The following is a 14,122-nucleotide window of genomic DNA, read 5'->3' on the forward strand; positions in this document are numbered from 1 at the left end:
TTGCTGTTTTCATACGGTCACCACATATGGTGGGAATGCAGCAGTTTTTGAGCTCCCCCCACATGTGGCGACCACAGATTCTCCACTCCGGCTCGGAAGTTTCAGCACCCGCCCTATAAGACGACATAAGATGACCCCTGACTTTTGAGAAGGTTTTCCTGGGTTAAAAAGTAGTCTTATACGCCAGAAAACACAGTATGTTATTTTGATGTAAACTCTTTGTTATGGTGGTATCGCTTCCACTTCTTACAGCTTTCCATTTTCTTTCCTGTTCATAATATTCTACTCGGTAGTCAGGAGCAGACATCAGCATGACAGCCATTTCCTTTCAAGATGCCCCAGATAAGGGCAGAGAGTGAACTGTTTCTCAAATGAGTGGATCAATATTTCCCATTCCTATCACACGACCTTGACGGCAATGGTTTCTACTGGTGTTGGATTTGGAATCTTATAGCAACATTCACTTGATTTCTGTAAATTCTCAAGTTCAGCTCCCACAGAAAAGAAAAAAACCTTCATATTACCTCAAGTCTGGATTGTGTGAATTGTGGCTTTTCTGTGATGAGCAATTTGAAATAACCTGCACTCTTAATGACGACTTAACGCTATTTTTAGTGCCAGCGGTACGAAAGGATTTTATTGTTTGAATTACTGATGGATGGCAGTGTGCAACAAGTCAAGTAATTCTTGGCAATTACTTTGAACAAGTCATTTGGCTTCTAGCATTTATGAGGTGAAAGGACAAATAACACTGCAAATGAAATCCTCTTTATTCACAAGCCAGATATAATCCCACAAAAACATAATGTGCAACTATCCATATACAGAACTATTAGTGCCATTCAGTCAACTTGGCAAGAACTAGGTATCCTCAGTGCATCTCAAAAAAGCTGGCACATTTTATGGCCAGAACCAATTGTTGGCTTTGAGAACTGAACTACACTGCTTCCTACACTTTAAAACACACACGTTGTTGGTTTGTGGCACAAAATTTACATTTGCCAGCCTTTTAAAAACTGCTACAATTACACACAAACCCTGTATTTACATGCAGTTGGGCTCTACCCTCCTCAGGAAAGGCTGCAGTCAGATTTCCTTACTTTCCTTGCCATTTCATCCCATCTTGCCTAGACAGATTCATGTCGCTCATCCTCTTTTATATTCCCCTTTAAGCAGTGCAGTTCCATGCTTGTCTCACCACTGAGTTCAGTGGCTCACACTCCCATATAATGCTTTAATGGATCTGTTACGTCTTTTACGATGCCACAGGACTCTTCATTCTTTTTTGCTGCAACAGACTGACATTTTGGGAAATTGCCATATAAGTATATATAGGATTGCAGCCTGATCTTTTGAAATCTAAAACAGGGGAACTAAACCACTGTCCAGACGGCACGTACAAAGCAACACATCAACTTTGCAACTCACAGCGAAGTCCAGCTTGCCTAGGCCACCTTTTGATGAGGTGAACCAAGAGCCAACTTGTAGCTCAGCCCTTGATAGTTACTTTGAATACTGAAAGACTAAAACAATTGGGTAATGGAAAGTCCTCCATATTTCTGTTACATGTGTGCAGGATGCCACAGACTATCGTTGTGGTCATCATTCTCTGCTACAGCATCACGTAATGACCTACTCGCTGTCAAACGGCTTGATGCTGGAACACAGCCCGACAATAAAAAAATAAAAAATAAAATACATCACTTCCAGATCAAATATTAATTACATGCTAGATAGGATCATCCTATATTTCAAAGAGAAAAATGTATAAACAAGAAGCTGGGCCTTAAACCAGCAGCAATATAAATCCTCAGTTTTGAAGGGATTATGAAAGATAAATAACCATATCATTGTGAAATAGAAAAATACTGAATTGCATTAAAAACCTTCACTAAGTAAGGAACTGTTAAATGTCACTATGAAAACCCAGTGGCGACGTGCCTTAAAAACATGACCAATTAAAATCTCAAACTATGCTTATAATACCACAGATTTCTCCATCGTTTTCTTCTCCTTAACAAAATCACATACATCTATGTGTGTACAATAGACAGAAGTTAAAATATTTGCTTTAGATACAACTGGATACCAGGCGTCCTTGTTAGGTATTCCTTTGCAATAACTTCCTGAATATTGTAGTAATTTCCATCCGCAAACCCTGTGAACCTTTCTTCTCTAGGTTGGCTTGCTGCAATACAGTATTCAATCCCCTGAAGCCTGCTACAGTAGGTGATTGTGGGCACAGCCTTGTGCAGTCATTCCTCAGAATGCCAGTTTAATCTTCCCATGATTCAGAGGAAGAGATTCTGGTTTCCAGTCTGGCTGAAAAAAATGAATATCGAAAGTCCGGGCCCAGTTCTCAAACACTCGCTTCTCTGTGATAAAACGATGGTGGCTTCCTTTTCTTCCCCGTTCATGTGAAAGGTACATTGTACATTCATCTGGTCCCAATGGTTCATAATAATGGTAAGGTACCGAAGGATGTTTAGGATCCCTGCAAAAAAAAAGAGGAATTAGAAGGAAAGCATAGACATATTGATTTGAGCTTTGAGATGGTTGAACAGAAGCTCCCTGAAGATCTAGGGTGCTCTTACCGCTTATTACAGGGAAACCAGCTGATTCCTAATCCATCTAAAGAAAGCACAAGCATGTGCTTTTCATCTTAAGAACATACAAGCATCTCGAGCTCTGAGGATTACCTGGGAAGGAATCCTACTGGAGCATTGCACCATACCCAAATACCAGGGAGTTACCTTGGACCGTGCTCTGACCTACAAGAAACACTGCCTGAAGATCAAGCAAAACATGGTTGCTAGAATCAATATCATACAAAAGCTGACTGGCACAACCTGGGGATCACAACCAGATACAGTAATGACATCTGCCCTTGCACTTTGCTACTCTGCTGCTAAGAACACATGCCCTGTGTAGAACACAAATCACCATGCTAAAACAGCTGATGTGGCTCTCAATGAGACATGTCACATTATCACATTATCTACACCCTACACTACTGGAGAAATTACACTGCTTAGCTGGTGTTGCGCCACCTGACATCCCCAAGGAAGGAGCAGCCAATTGTGAAAGGACCAAGGCAGTGACATCTCCGGCCCTTTCCCTGTTTGGACATCAGCCAGCATGCCAACACCTTAAATCAAGAAATAATTTTCTAAGATCTACAGAGACACTAGCAGGAACACCTCAACAAACCATCTATTACAATGCAGTCTGAGCCCTGTCGCATGCACAATGGAGGACCTTCTTATAGCAACACCAGAAGCACTCCAAGTGGCCAGCTACTGGTCAAAGGAAATTTAATAGAATGCCAAGTTTTCAAACTTTGTGGGGGTTTTGTTGTTGTTGTTTTTTTTAAATACATTACAACTGTACCCTTGGTTCACTCCTGATTCGATTTTTTTTTACTAATTGTAGGAGCCCCCGGTGGCACAGTGGGTTAAACTGCTGAACTGCTGAACTTGCAGATTAAAAGGTCGGCGGTTCAAATCTGGAGAGAGAGTGAATTCCTACTGTTAGCCCCAGCTTTTGCCAACCTAGAAGTTTGAAAACATGTGAATGTGAGTAGATCAATAGGTACTGCTTCGGCAGGAAGGTAATGGCACTCCATGCAGTCATGCCGGCCACATGACCTTGGAAGCATCTACAGACAACACTGGCTGAAGAGCTTAGAAATGGAGATGAGCACCATCCCCCAGAGTCGGACACGACTAGACTTAATATCAGGGGAAACCTATACTTATACTATATTCGCTATATGCTATCATTTGTAAGAACAAAGTCCTTTTGCTGTTGTTTCGTGCGCATCTGAATTAACAACATTTAAAAAAGTAATTAATACTTTTACCTGCCCTTGTTAAAACACTGGCAATATACAATAAGGCCACATTGCACCATTGTGCAAATGAAGCTTGGTGTGCATGAATCTAGGTGGTGTTGAGAAAAGACCTGCAGAGACATTCAAGGGGGATGAATAGGTTTGTCAAACAGGTTCCAGCTTTCTGATGCTGTGCCTCACACTCACATGAAAATCCTGCCAGCATGGCACACAGGATTAAAGCACACCCCTTTGTAACCCCAAGCTATGGTCTGTCAATCAGCCATTGTTGTATCATTCTCAACTGAAATGGAATTGAATCACAAAGAAAAGAATTTTATTTAACAATGCTCGCTTTAATATACTTAATATTTGAATATTAAAGCAGAGAAGAATTGTAAGCCTCAACCCCATGCTGTCCTGAGGGTATATATAATTTAGTATACAGCACACAGAAGAATTAATCCTAAATGGTGTTAAATTTAGCCATGATTTGACTCAAAAAATTTTTCCTCTCCATATCAATGGTACTTTCTTACACACACAAAAAGTCTGCAATTAAATTCTGAAAAATAATGACTTCCACTCAAACCCTGATTACTGTTCTTTTAGGAGTGTAGTTTTAGAACAATTTGCACTTCACCATCACATATCCAATTCAAACAAGACAAAACAAAAGTCAGTCCGGCAGAACAGAACCTGGATAAGTGACCACCATGGAAGAGACAACTAATGAATCACTGTTAAAAAGGCCTATGGTTGTACTTTCTTGTCAAGTATAAAATATAGTGATTATATGCAAAATAGTACAAAATAGCTTAGGTGTGAGGATAAATTAAAACTAAAAAACACAGAAGTCCATGGCTACTATTCTAGATGTCCTACCCTAAGGCAGTAAGTACTATCTTCCAGCCTGAACACCACCCACCCATCCTGACTTTCTGACAGCTGCAGCTGTGAGCAAAAGAGGTCTGTTTTGTTCTGTGGGATAGTGCAGACTGACATCTCCCTTGCAATAGTCTGAAGCAGGATCCTTGTTGCAGTTCCTCCTTGTACTGCTCATTGCTCATGGAAGGAGGGTGGGAACATCTGTCTGCTATGTTATAAAGGCATTAAAGACTTGGATAATGATCTATAGTCTGTATTGTGTGTATGTGTAAGTAAAGATAAAGGTTTCCCCTTGACATTAAAGTCTAGCAGTGTCCGACTCTGGTGAGTGGGGTGCTTATCTCCATTTCTAAGCCGAAGAGCCACCATTGTCCATAGAAGCCTCCAAGGTCATGATGGCCAGCATGACTGCATGGAGCGCTGTTACCTCCTGCCAAAGCAGTACTTATCTACTCACATTCACATGTTTTCAAATGGCTAGGTTGACAGAAGCTGGGGCTAACAGCAGGAGCTCACTCCACTCCCCAGATTCGAACCACTGACCTTTTGGTCAGCAAGTTCAGCAGCTCAGTGGTTTAACCCACTACGCCACCTGTAAATATTCTATACTGCCTATAACATTACGTATGTAAGTAGTAATGATCTCCCAGACTTACTCATCCCAACTACTTTCAATTGCACCAAGAGAAGTGGTCCTGATTCTGATTGTCACAACATGCAGATCTGCTGCTAAAGAGGGCTGTGGGATGCTGTCTGTAACGTAGGCTATGACTGCACAGTGAATACAAAGCAGTTATGGATCTGTAACTCTAGGTCATGAATCTGTAATATACTGTAGATGTCGGCATTCCAATGTTGTCTTTCAAAGTGTATATTGTGAAATGATACTGTTCAATGCCAAACATTCCCAGCTCTCTCTCTTTCTCATGAAGCAAACAATTTAAGAATCATAATGAGAATTCAGTATGTGACTAATACCTATGTAAATGGACTTGCATCTTTGGGAAACAGAACCGAACAGTGTTGCACTGTCCATATTTAAAGCTAGGCAATGTAGACTAAAATATCTGAATCACAACCACTTTTTTTATAATGAGAAAGCAGTACCAATGTAATTATCATGACAGTTTGTTCAAAACACCCAAAATTGAAGTTATAAAGCCAATAATTGCAGTCTGATGCCTCTCTTGTGCTGTTTTTGTGCTGTTCCGGTCTGTTTTTACAAGTTTCTCATCAGAACATTTTCCTACAAGCTGACAGCACTTGAGCTTCTAGTTTAATGTGACTGACATAACTTTGCCAGCAGTTGATGCTATACAGTTTAATTAGGCATGAAATTTTTAGTAATGTTTGATCCACAGCTGAGCACTTCACCAAACCAATGAAGGATTTCCTCCTTTGACAAGTCTGAATTAAGTTTCAAATAAGCGATATGTCTTTAAATATCTGGGATACGTGTGTCACCTTTCAGCATTTTAAGTCGCTCTACTTCTGTTTATCAGAATAGTTATATTTGTACATCTTTATAAGTAGACTGAAGATGCCATTTTTTTCAGGTTAATTCATTCTCTCTAATTTTCCAAAACCAGACATGAATTGTACCCTTAATATCATATATCAGTTTTTAGAACTTATTATATTTAACTTTGCTGCAAAATGTCAGATTTATCTGAAAAAGCTGTATTTGTTTAGTGATGTGGATACACACAGAGAGAGTAAATCATGAATATAGAAAGGAGGTGCTAGGGCAGTGATTTTAGCCTACAACTCCCAGACATCCCAGCCACACATCCCCACCAAAAACCTAGAGACCTAAGGACCTCATCACACTAGAGCAGCAGCAGCAACAACAAAAAACTTTATAGACCGCTCTATCTCTCCGAGGGGACTCAGAACAGCTTCCAAGTACATCATCAATACATCCAAAGTAAAAAAACGTAAACGTAAAATTAATAAGACAATATAAGCATAAAAAAATCACAATAGCACATATATATTTAAAATAATCCTGTCTGTTCAAAGCAATTTAAAAGGCCGGGCCATGGTTAGTGTAATTTGTAGCGGGCCCAGGAAATTAGGTAGAATCTATGGCTGTTAATTTCCAGGGCCTAATAAGAGGAAGTAACATGGGTAATTGGTAGAAAAAGATATGGCCATATTCAACAGTATCTGGGGCTGAGCTAGAACTAGTCATTCTCAAAGGCTTGTTTATTAGATCACCAGGTCTTCAGGCTCTTACGAAAGGAGGGGAGGAATGGGGCCTGTCTTATTTCTCTAGGAAGGGTGTTCCAGAGGTGGGGGGGGGCACCACCAAGAAGGCCCTCTCTCTCGTCCCCACCAACCATGCTTGTGACGGTGGTGGGAGTGAAAGGAGGGCCTCCTCGGAAGATCTTAAAGTTCACGCCGGTTCATAAAGGGAGATGTGATCGCGAAGACAGGCGGTTCTCAATCTGTGGGTCCCCACGTGTTTTGGACTACATCTCCCAGAAATCCCAGCCAGTTTATCAGCTGTTAGGATTTCTGGGAATTAAAAGCCAAAACATCTGGGGACCCACAGGTTGAAAACCACTGTGCTAGGGTATCTTTATGTGTGTAGTATTTCACATCTAGCAAGTAGATGTGAAGTGCTCAAGTTCCACACAAAAGACATCATGCAAAAAGTTTGGATCTTCACTCTGACAGCCCTATCTATGCTTTCCTAGTTGACAATCAGCATCCACATCCCACATGCCATAACATGACGTGATGATAGAAGACCTGTAAGAATACTGCTGCTTTATGTTTCTATGCTCTGCCTGTATCATGATACCTAGTACAGCCATGTATTTGGGCCTTCAGTTGCATCGGTCCTAACCTCCATAATCAGCTGTTGGGATATATAACTCCAAAATCAGGATCACAACAGTTTTGGGGAAAACCAATGTAGTATAAAATGCTGTGGAACAAAATATGTCATTGCATGCCTGTCCTCCATTGTCAATTAGTGATATGGCACAATAGTGTGAAAATATGCTGTAGTGTATTGTATATTCCAAGAAAGAAAAACAGAGTCAGGGGATGCTGATGGCTTCCAGATCTGTGGAACGCTGAATCTTCTAACCTGTTGAAGTCTGAATATTAAAAGAGCTATCTAAGCTGAACTGTCCCCCTCGAATAGTATCAGCACCCCAGATAGTGTCCCTAAAGTTTAGATTAGTGGTCAACTCACAATTGAATTGACATGGAAGCCATTGGTTTCTTCTGGTGGAGAAACAGCTCTCTTGCTTTTAACACTACTTCTTCTGACAATTACATAAATCAGTGGTTTCCAACCTGTGGTCTGTGGGCCACCAGTGGTCTGCAAGAACTAAAATATGGTCCATGGGCTCACCATTACTACATCATAGTGACAAGAGCAACTGGTCTTGCAAAACCTTCTTATAGCGCCAAGGCTTATTAAATATGGTTTTCTGTGGGCGAGCAGATGGCAACTACTGGATGGCATACGTTCTGCATCAGAAACTAGAGCTGCCGTAGTCTGTCTAATGCAATTTTCTGAATCAGCACCCCAAATAACCAAACCAAATCTAAAGTTGACCAAAAGCTGATTTGTAACTCTTTTGGTACCTGGTCAAGTGGTCCCAGGTCAAGTGGTCCCTGGTCAGAAAAGGTTGGGCACCACTGACATAAATAATGGTAGAAAGGAATTGTATTCTCCCAGCTCATTGCAGCCATCCCTGTACAGAAACAATGTGTTGACAGCCTCCTGCAAAATATGTCTTTATTGCACAAATAACCAATCTTCTGACCAAATGGGACTAATTTTAACTAGCATAAGAATGAATTGTTAGCAGCTCTAGGTGAACATAAAAGATGCTGAAAGAAAAGATCTGACTTGTACTGATGATCTACCTTCTCCTATCTCAAAAACATAAGATCTGACTCCTGTGTGTTGCACTCCAGATGCCAACCCTCTTCCTAAACACTTTCAAATACAGTTTGAATGAGTTTGAGCATTTTTATCCGTCCACATTGAATAACTCAGAATAAGAATAGTGTGTTAACTCCCCACTTCACAATTAAAATTTGATGCTACCAAATGAAATGCATGAGCAATTTATATGAGGAAGCTGAAAGTCATCCTCATTTATTAATATTAAAACAGATGCTCTTTTACTACTCTGTGATACTGGACATTAATCAGTACTTTGTCAGAGTTAACGTACTTATTAATATCACAGCTGGGAGGCATTTATAGATGGCAGTTTGTAAAATACATCACAATTTTCTGAAGTGGTGCCATGCAACAGTCGGTGCTTCCACTGAGGGTATACACATATACAGCCGTGTTTACTGTGCCAGTAATGGGGGCAGCACAAAGGGCAACTCAAATGTCTCATTTATTTATTTATTTATTTAAAACATTTTTATTCCGCCCTTCTCACCCCGAATGGGACTCAGTAGGCCTGTTTGATCAAGAAAAAATTTGTTTCTAAATTCGATTCTTAATTGGGGTGTTTTTTTGTTTCGATATTTAAAATATTTACAAAACTTTCCAAAAAAATGTTTTGTTATTTACGAAATTTCGTAAATATTTACAAAACATTTTAGAAACAATTTTTTTCTTGATCAAACAGGGAGCCAAGAGGCATGTCGAGAATGCCAAGCAACCGCATACCTTCCTCGCCTCAGCAAGGCTTTCCAACGCGCGCGCGCTCGGATAAAGAGGAACTTTTCCCAACTTTGTATGCGACACACACGAGATCAAACACGAGTGTCAGAGCTGATAAGCGTTGGGGGCAATGCTCACTCCACACCCGATCCATTTCCCGTTCACAGGCTCCTTCCACGGTGCCAGGAAAGCCGTGCCAAAAACAAGTTCCCAAACTCCGTGCGTAAAAGCGCACGGCGAGGGCGCAACGGCAAAGGCGCACGGTACCCAACATCCAAGCCCGAAAAGCACCGCTCTTTGCCGGTGGATTGGCTCACCCATCGCCTGAAGTGTAGATCCAACCCAGGACGACCCTCTCCACGGCTCCCATCCGACTCCAAGCCCTTCCCTGCCCCGACTGAGCAAGAAACGGAGCGGCTCCCCGCAGCGCCTGGGTTGGGCTGAGCCCTCCTGATTCTCAAGCTTCCAAAGCCCGGTGCGCTCTTCCCATTCGTGGAGAAGCACGTCGCTCAAAAGGAAGAGGCATGCATTGGTCTCTTAGAGGAACTACACCTCCCAGCATGCCTCAGTCTTCCAGGGTGGGGCAAATCCTCTTCCTTTGGAGCGACGTGCTTCTCCACGAATGGGAAGAGCGCGCCGGGCTTTGGAGGCTTGAGAATCAGGAGGGCTCAGCCCAACCCAGGCGCTGCGGGGAGCCGCTCCGTTTCTTGCTCAGTCGGGGCAGGGAAGGGCTTGGAGTCGGATGGGAGCCGTGGAGAGGGTCGTCCTGGGTTGGATCTACACTTCAGGCGATGGGTGAGCCAATCCAGGCACCAGCAGCAAAGCAGCCTCCATCCCATTAACGAGCGGAGCTGAAGCTCGTTAAAAAAATGGGGCTGCTGTATCGATATTTTCAAACCCTTCCGGGTTTGAAAATATGTTTTGATATCGCGTCGGATATGCTAAAAAAAACGAATAAATTCCGAAAAAACGAATTAACGAACGAAAACGGACAGCCCTAGGACTCAGGGCAGAGCACAGCATATATACGGCAAACATTCAAGGCTGGGACAAGAATTCATATGAGTATGCATAAACATTAAAAACATTTATCAAAATATTAAAATACACGGTTTAAAACCATCATTGGTCATCTGTGTCAAATCTGAATTGGCCTGTTAAAGTTTCCTATCGCTGCCTTATTGCACTGTCCCGAAAGCTTGGTCCCACAGCCAAATTTGTATTATTTATTTATTTATTTATTTAAAACATTCAATGCCTGGACACAAATTCTTATATACATACATAAACATTAAAAACATTTATCAAAATATTAAAATACACAATTTAAAACCTAGTCATCCACGTCAAATCTAATTGGCCTGGTAATCTTTCCTATTGCTGCTTTATTGCCCCGTTCCGAAACCTTGGTCACACAGCCAAGTTTTTACCATCCTTCTAAAGGACAGGAGAGAGGAGGCCGACCTGATCTCACCAGGAAGGGAGTTCCATAACTGGGGAGCAATCACTGAGAAGGCCGTGTCTCTCGTCCCCACCAATCATGCCTGTGACAATGGCGGGACGGAGAGGAGGGCCTCCCCGGAGGATCTTAATCTCCACGATGGTTCATAGGAGGAGATGCGTTCGGACAGGTAATATGGGCCAGGGGTGTTTAGGGCTTTATAGACCAAAGCCAGCACTTTGAATTGTGCTCGGCAGCAAACAGGCAGCCAGTGGAGCTGACGCAACATGGGAGTTGTGTGCTCCCTATATGCTGCCCCAGTTATTAACCTGGCTGCCTCTCGTATTTATCTGGCTGAGCAGAGAATTTGTACAGAAAAGTTTGCACCATTCCTGGGAAGAAGCAATTATGTCATCTGTCTGGAGGAAATAACTCTAAACTCCTTATTATCATGAATAAACATACTTGAAGGAGATTTTGGACTTCTTAGTTTGTCCATAACCCTTCCAGCCCAACAGTTCATTCCCAAGATGTCTAAGAAACATTGCAACATAGTTGTAGGATCTAGATCAACAAGAGAGTTACCTGTTGACTACCGAGAGCCAGTTCTTTCCTTTTTTTGGGAAATAGAAGAAAATTGCCAACAATATCAAAAGCCAGCAGATGAGATCTTTCTCCACATGCACCTTAGAGTCGGTGACATATGGTAAGTCCAAAAAAGCCTATCCTATTTACTTCTTCATCCCAGTTTGTCCCAAAGATACTACAAGATCCCTTTGCATAGATCAGTGATTCCCAACCTGTAGTCCGTGGACCACCGGTGGACTACAAGAACTAAAATATGGTCAATGGCCTCACCATTACTGCACCATAGCCCTGAGAACAATTGGTCTCGCAAAACCTTCTTATAGCACCCAGGCTTATTAAATATGGTTTTCTGTGGTTGAGCAGATGGCAACTACTGGATGGCATATGTTCTGTATTGGAAACTAGAGCTGATGTGGTCTGTCCAATGCAATTTTCTGAATCAGCACCCTAAGTAACCAAACCAAATCTAAATTTGACCAAAAACTGATTTGTAACCCTTTTGGTACTAATGTTGGAGAGTGGTCCCTGGTCAAAGTGATCCCTGTTCAAAAATAGGTTGGGAACCACTGGCATAGACACATGCAAGAGGGAAAATTTACCCTTAGCTTCCTTAGTGAAACCTTTGATGATTTGCAACCACTGAGGTTATGGTAAACATATGTTCAATTACATTTCATTTGTATTAATTTTAATTGAATGTGTATTTTAATATTGTTTCAGTGGCTCTAGTATATGTGCTGCCAAAGTGAGCACATATTGTGCCAGTGATTCTAATCCCAACATAGTCTTTAGAATTCAAGGAATATGGGGGTAAAAGCCTAATCTCTTCTAGCAATAGAGGTTTGCTGTGGAAATTAAAAAGTTATGCATGGCAAACTGTTTGAAATGGCTGCCTACATGAAATTGTTCCCCCTTTCCACTCCCCACATGGCAGCCTGGCAACATAAACTTATCTTAAAAGAGCAAAGAATCTATTTATACAATTATTTAAAAGGCTCCCCCTCTCCAGTGCATCAGACTCATTTCATGACCAGTGCAGCATTTTGTTTTAGCTGATAAATATTCAAAGCCTAAGAGGAACTAACAAGATGTGGATTAATTCTTTCACAGTACAAACAAAAACTTTTAATAATTTATGCAACGTAATTAAATGCTGTTTGTTGTTTTCAGAACCCAATCAGGGGACCTGCTAATTAAGAGCTTCAGGAAAACCATAGACATGTTTTAAGGATTGCATAAAGAGATTCTGTTGTGCTGAGTTTAGCAAGCTAATTGAAAATCCAGATTAAATTTACCTGCAGAAATCTGGTGGCACCATTCCATAGACATCTATCCTGTCACACAGTTCTAATGCGATGCTCATTGTGAACCATCCAGTGCTAAGCCAAGTGTTGGATATCTTCCTGAAAACAAAAACAATTCAGTTCTGAGGGTGACAGATAATATTTCAGATACGTTAACATTGGGGCACCAGGGGTTTTTGCTGTTGTTGGTATTTATTAAAATTCATAGAAAAGGTTATAACACATTGGGCAGGCAACGTTTATTGAACTCCTCCGCTATGTAATAGGCTTGACTATGTCCGCTTGGTTGTGAACAAATGTATTCAGTAATTGTATTTTTCATTTTAATAACACAGACAGAAATTGTTGTTATCTGAGTCTTTTGTTGAATAATAGTCAGCTACAAGCCATGGGCTTGCATTACTCCCACTGATTAAAGAAAGAGGCAGATTTTGTATCTATATCTGGTTAGTGGAGGAATTACGAGATGAACACGTACTTTATGCCCGGAAAGGCCATGCTCATGATGTAATATATTGATCCTGCAGCAGTACAGCTCAACAATCCCATTGTATTGCAGTGACATTTCAAAGTGGCTTAGGATATTATGTCTAAGAATTTTGTACCTTTGCGTGGACAGAAATCAACAACTGCATCTGTTATAGAGTCAGAGATGCATGTCGGAGTACTGTGAATATTAGTAGTAGAGACATGGAACTTTATTCCACTTGATTTGTCTGGGACTTTGTTAATTCAGTATGGTGCTATGTTACCAAATGAACAATCACATGTACACACAGCATACAGATCACAATATTAGTTGTTATTGTCATATGTTTCAAACTTATGCTGACTCCTAGGTAAACCTATCATAGGGTTTTCTTGGCAAGACTGATTCAGAGGAGTCTGCCATTTCCTTCCTCTAAGGCTGAAAGAGGTTGACGTGCCTCAATTCACCTAGTGAGTTTCTAGGGTTGAGTGGAGATTTGAACCCTGGTTTTCTGGAGTCCTATTGCAACATGTATATCTCATGTAGGACGACTGACCACTGTAGTTTTATATATAGTGTTTTTAAAGTTGTTTTTGTAATTGTGATATATGATATTTTAATGAGTGTATATGTTTTTTATGGCTGGAAACCGGGCTGAGTCCCTCAATGAGGTTGAGAAGCTCGGTATAGAAAACTGTGAAATAAATAAATAAATAAATGTAACATTCGGCCTAGCTTACCTGTCTGAACGTATCTCTCCCTATGAACCATCTAGGAGCTTAAGATCATCTGGGGCAGGCACTGCTCTCGGTCCCGCCTTCTTTGCAGGTGCGAGTGGCGGGGACAAGAGTCAGGGCCTTCTCAGTGATGTCCCCTCGGCTGTGGAATTCCCTCCCTAGGAATATTAGATTAGCCCCCTCCCTCCTGACCTTCCACAGAAAAATTAAAA

The 14,122-nt window shown here is 41.3% G+C and overlaps 1 protein-coding gene across 1 annotated transcript in view; it reads right to left on the reverse strand.

Moving 5' to 3' along the window:
• Positions 1-752: 752 nt before the first annotated feature.
• ST6GALNAC5 (ST6 N-acetylgalactosaminide alpha-2,6-sialyltransferase 5) overlaps positions 753-14,122 on the reverse strand; it is a 123,465-nt gene continuing 110,095 nt past the window's right edge. The window contains exons 5-6 of the mRNA XM_060773751.2: positions 12,696-12,803; positions 753-2,494 (exon numbers count right to left, since the gene is read on the reverse strand). Coding sequence (XP_060629734.2) covers positions 2,263-2,494; positions 12,696-12,803 — 340 coding nt within the window. The 3' untranslated portion in view covers positions 753-2,262. The remainder of the gene's footprint in view (positions 2,495-12,695; positions 12,804-14,122) is intronic.

The sequence above is a fragment of the Anolis sagrei genome, chromosome 4, assembly GCF_037176765.1.
Source record: "Anolis sagrei isolate rAnoSag1 chromosome 4, rAnoSag1.mat, whole genome shotgun sequence".
Lineage (NCBI taxonomy): Eukaryota > Metazoa > Chordata > Lepidosauria > Squamata > Dactyloidae > Anolis > Anolis sagrei.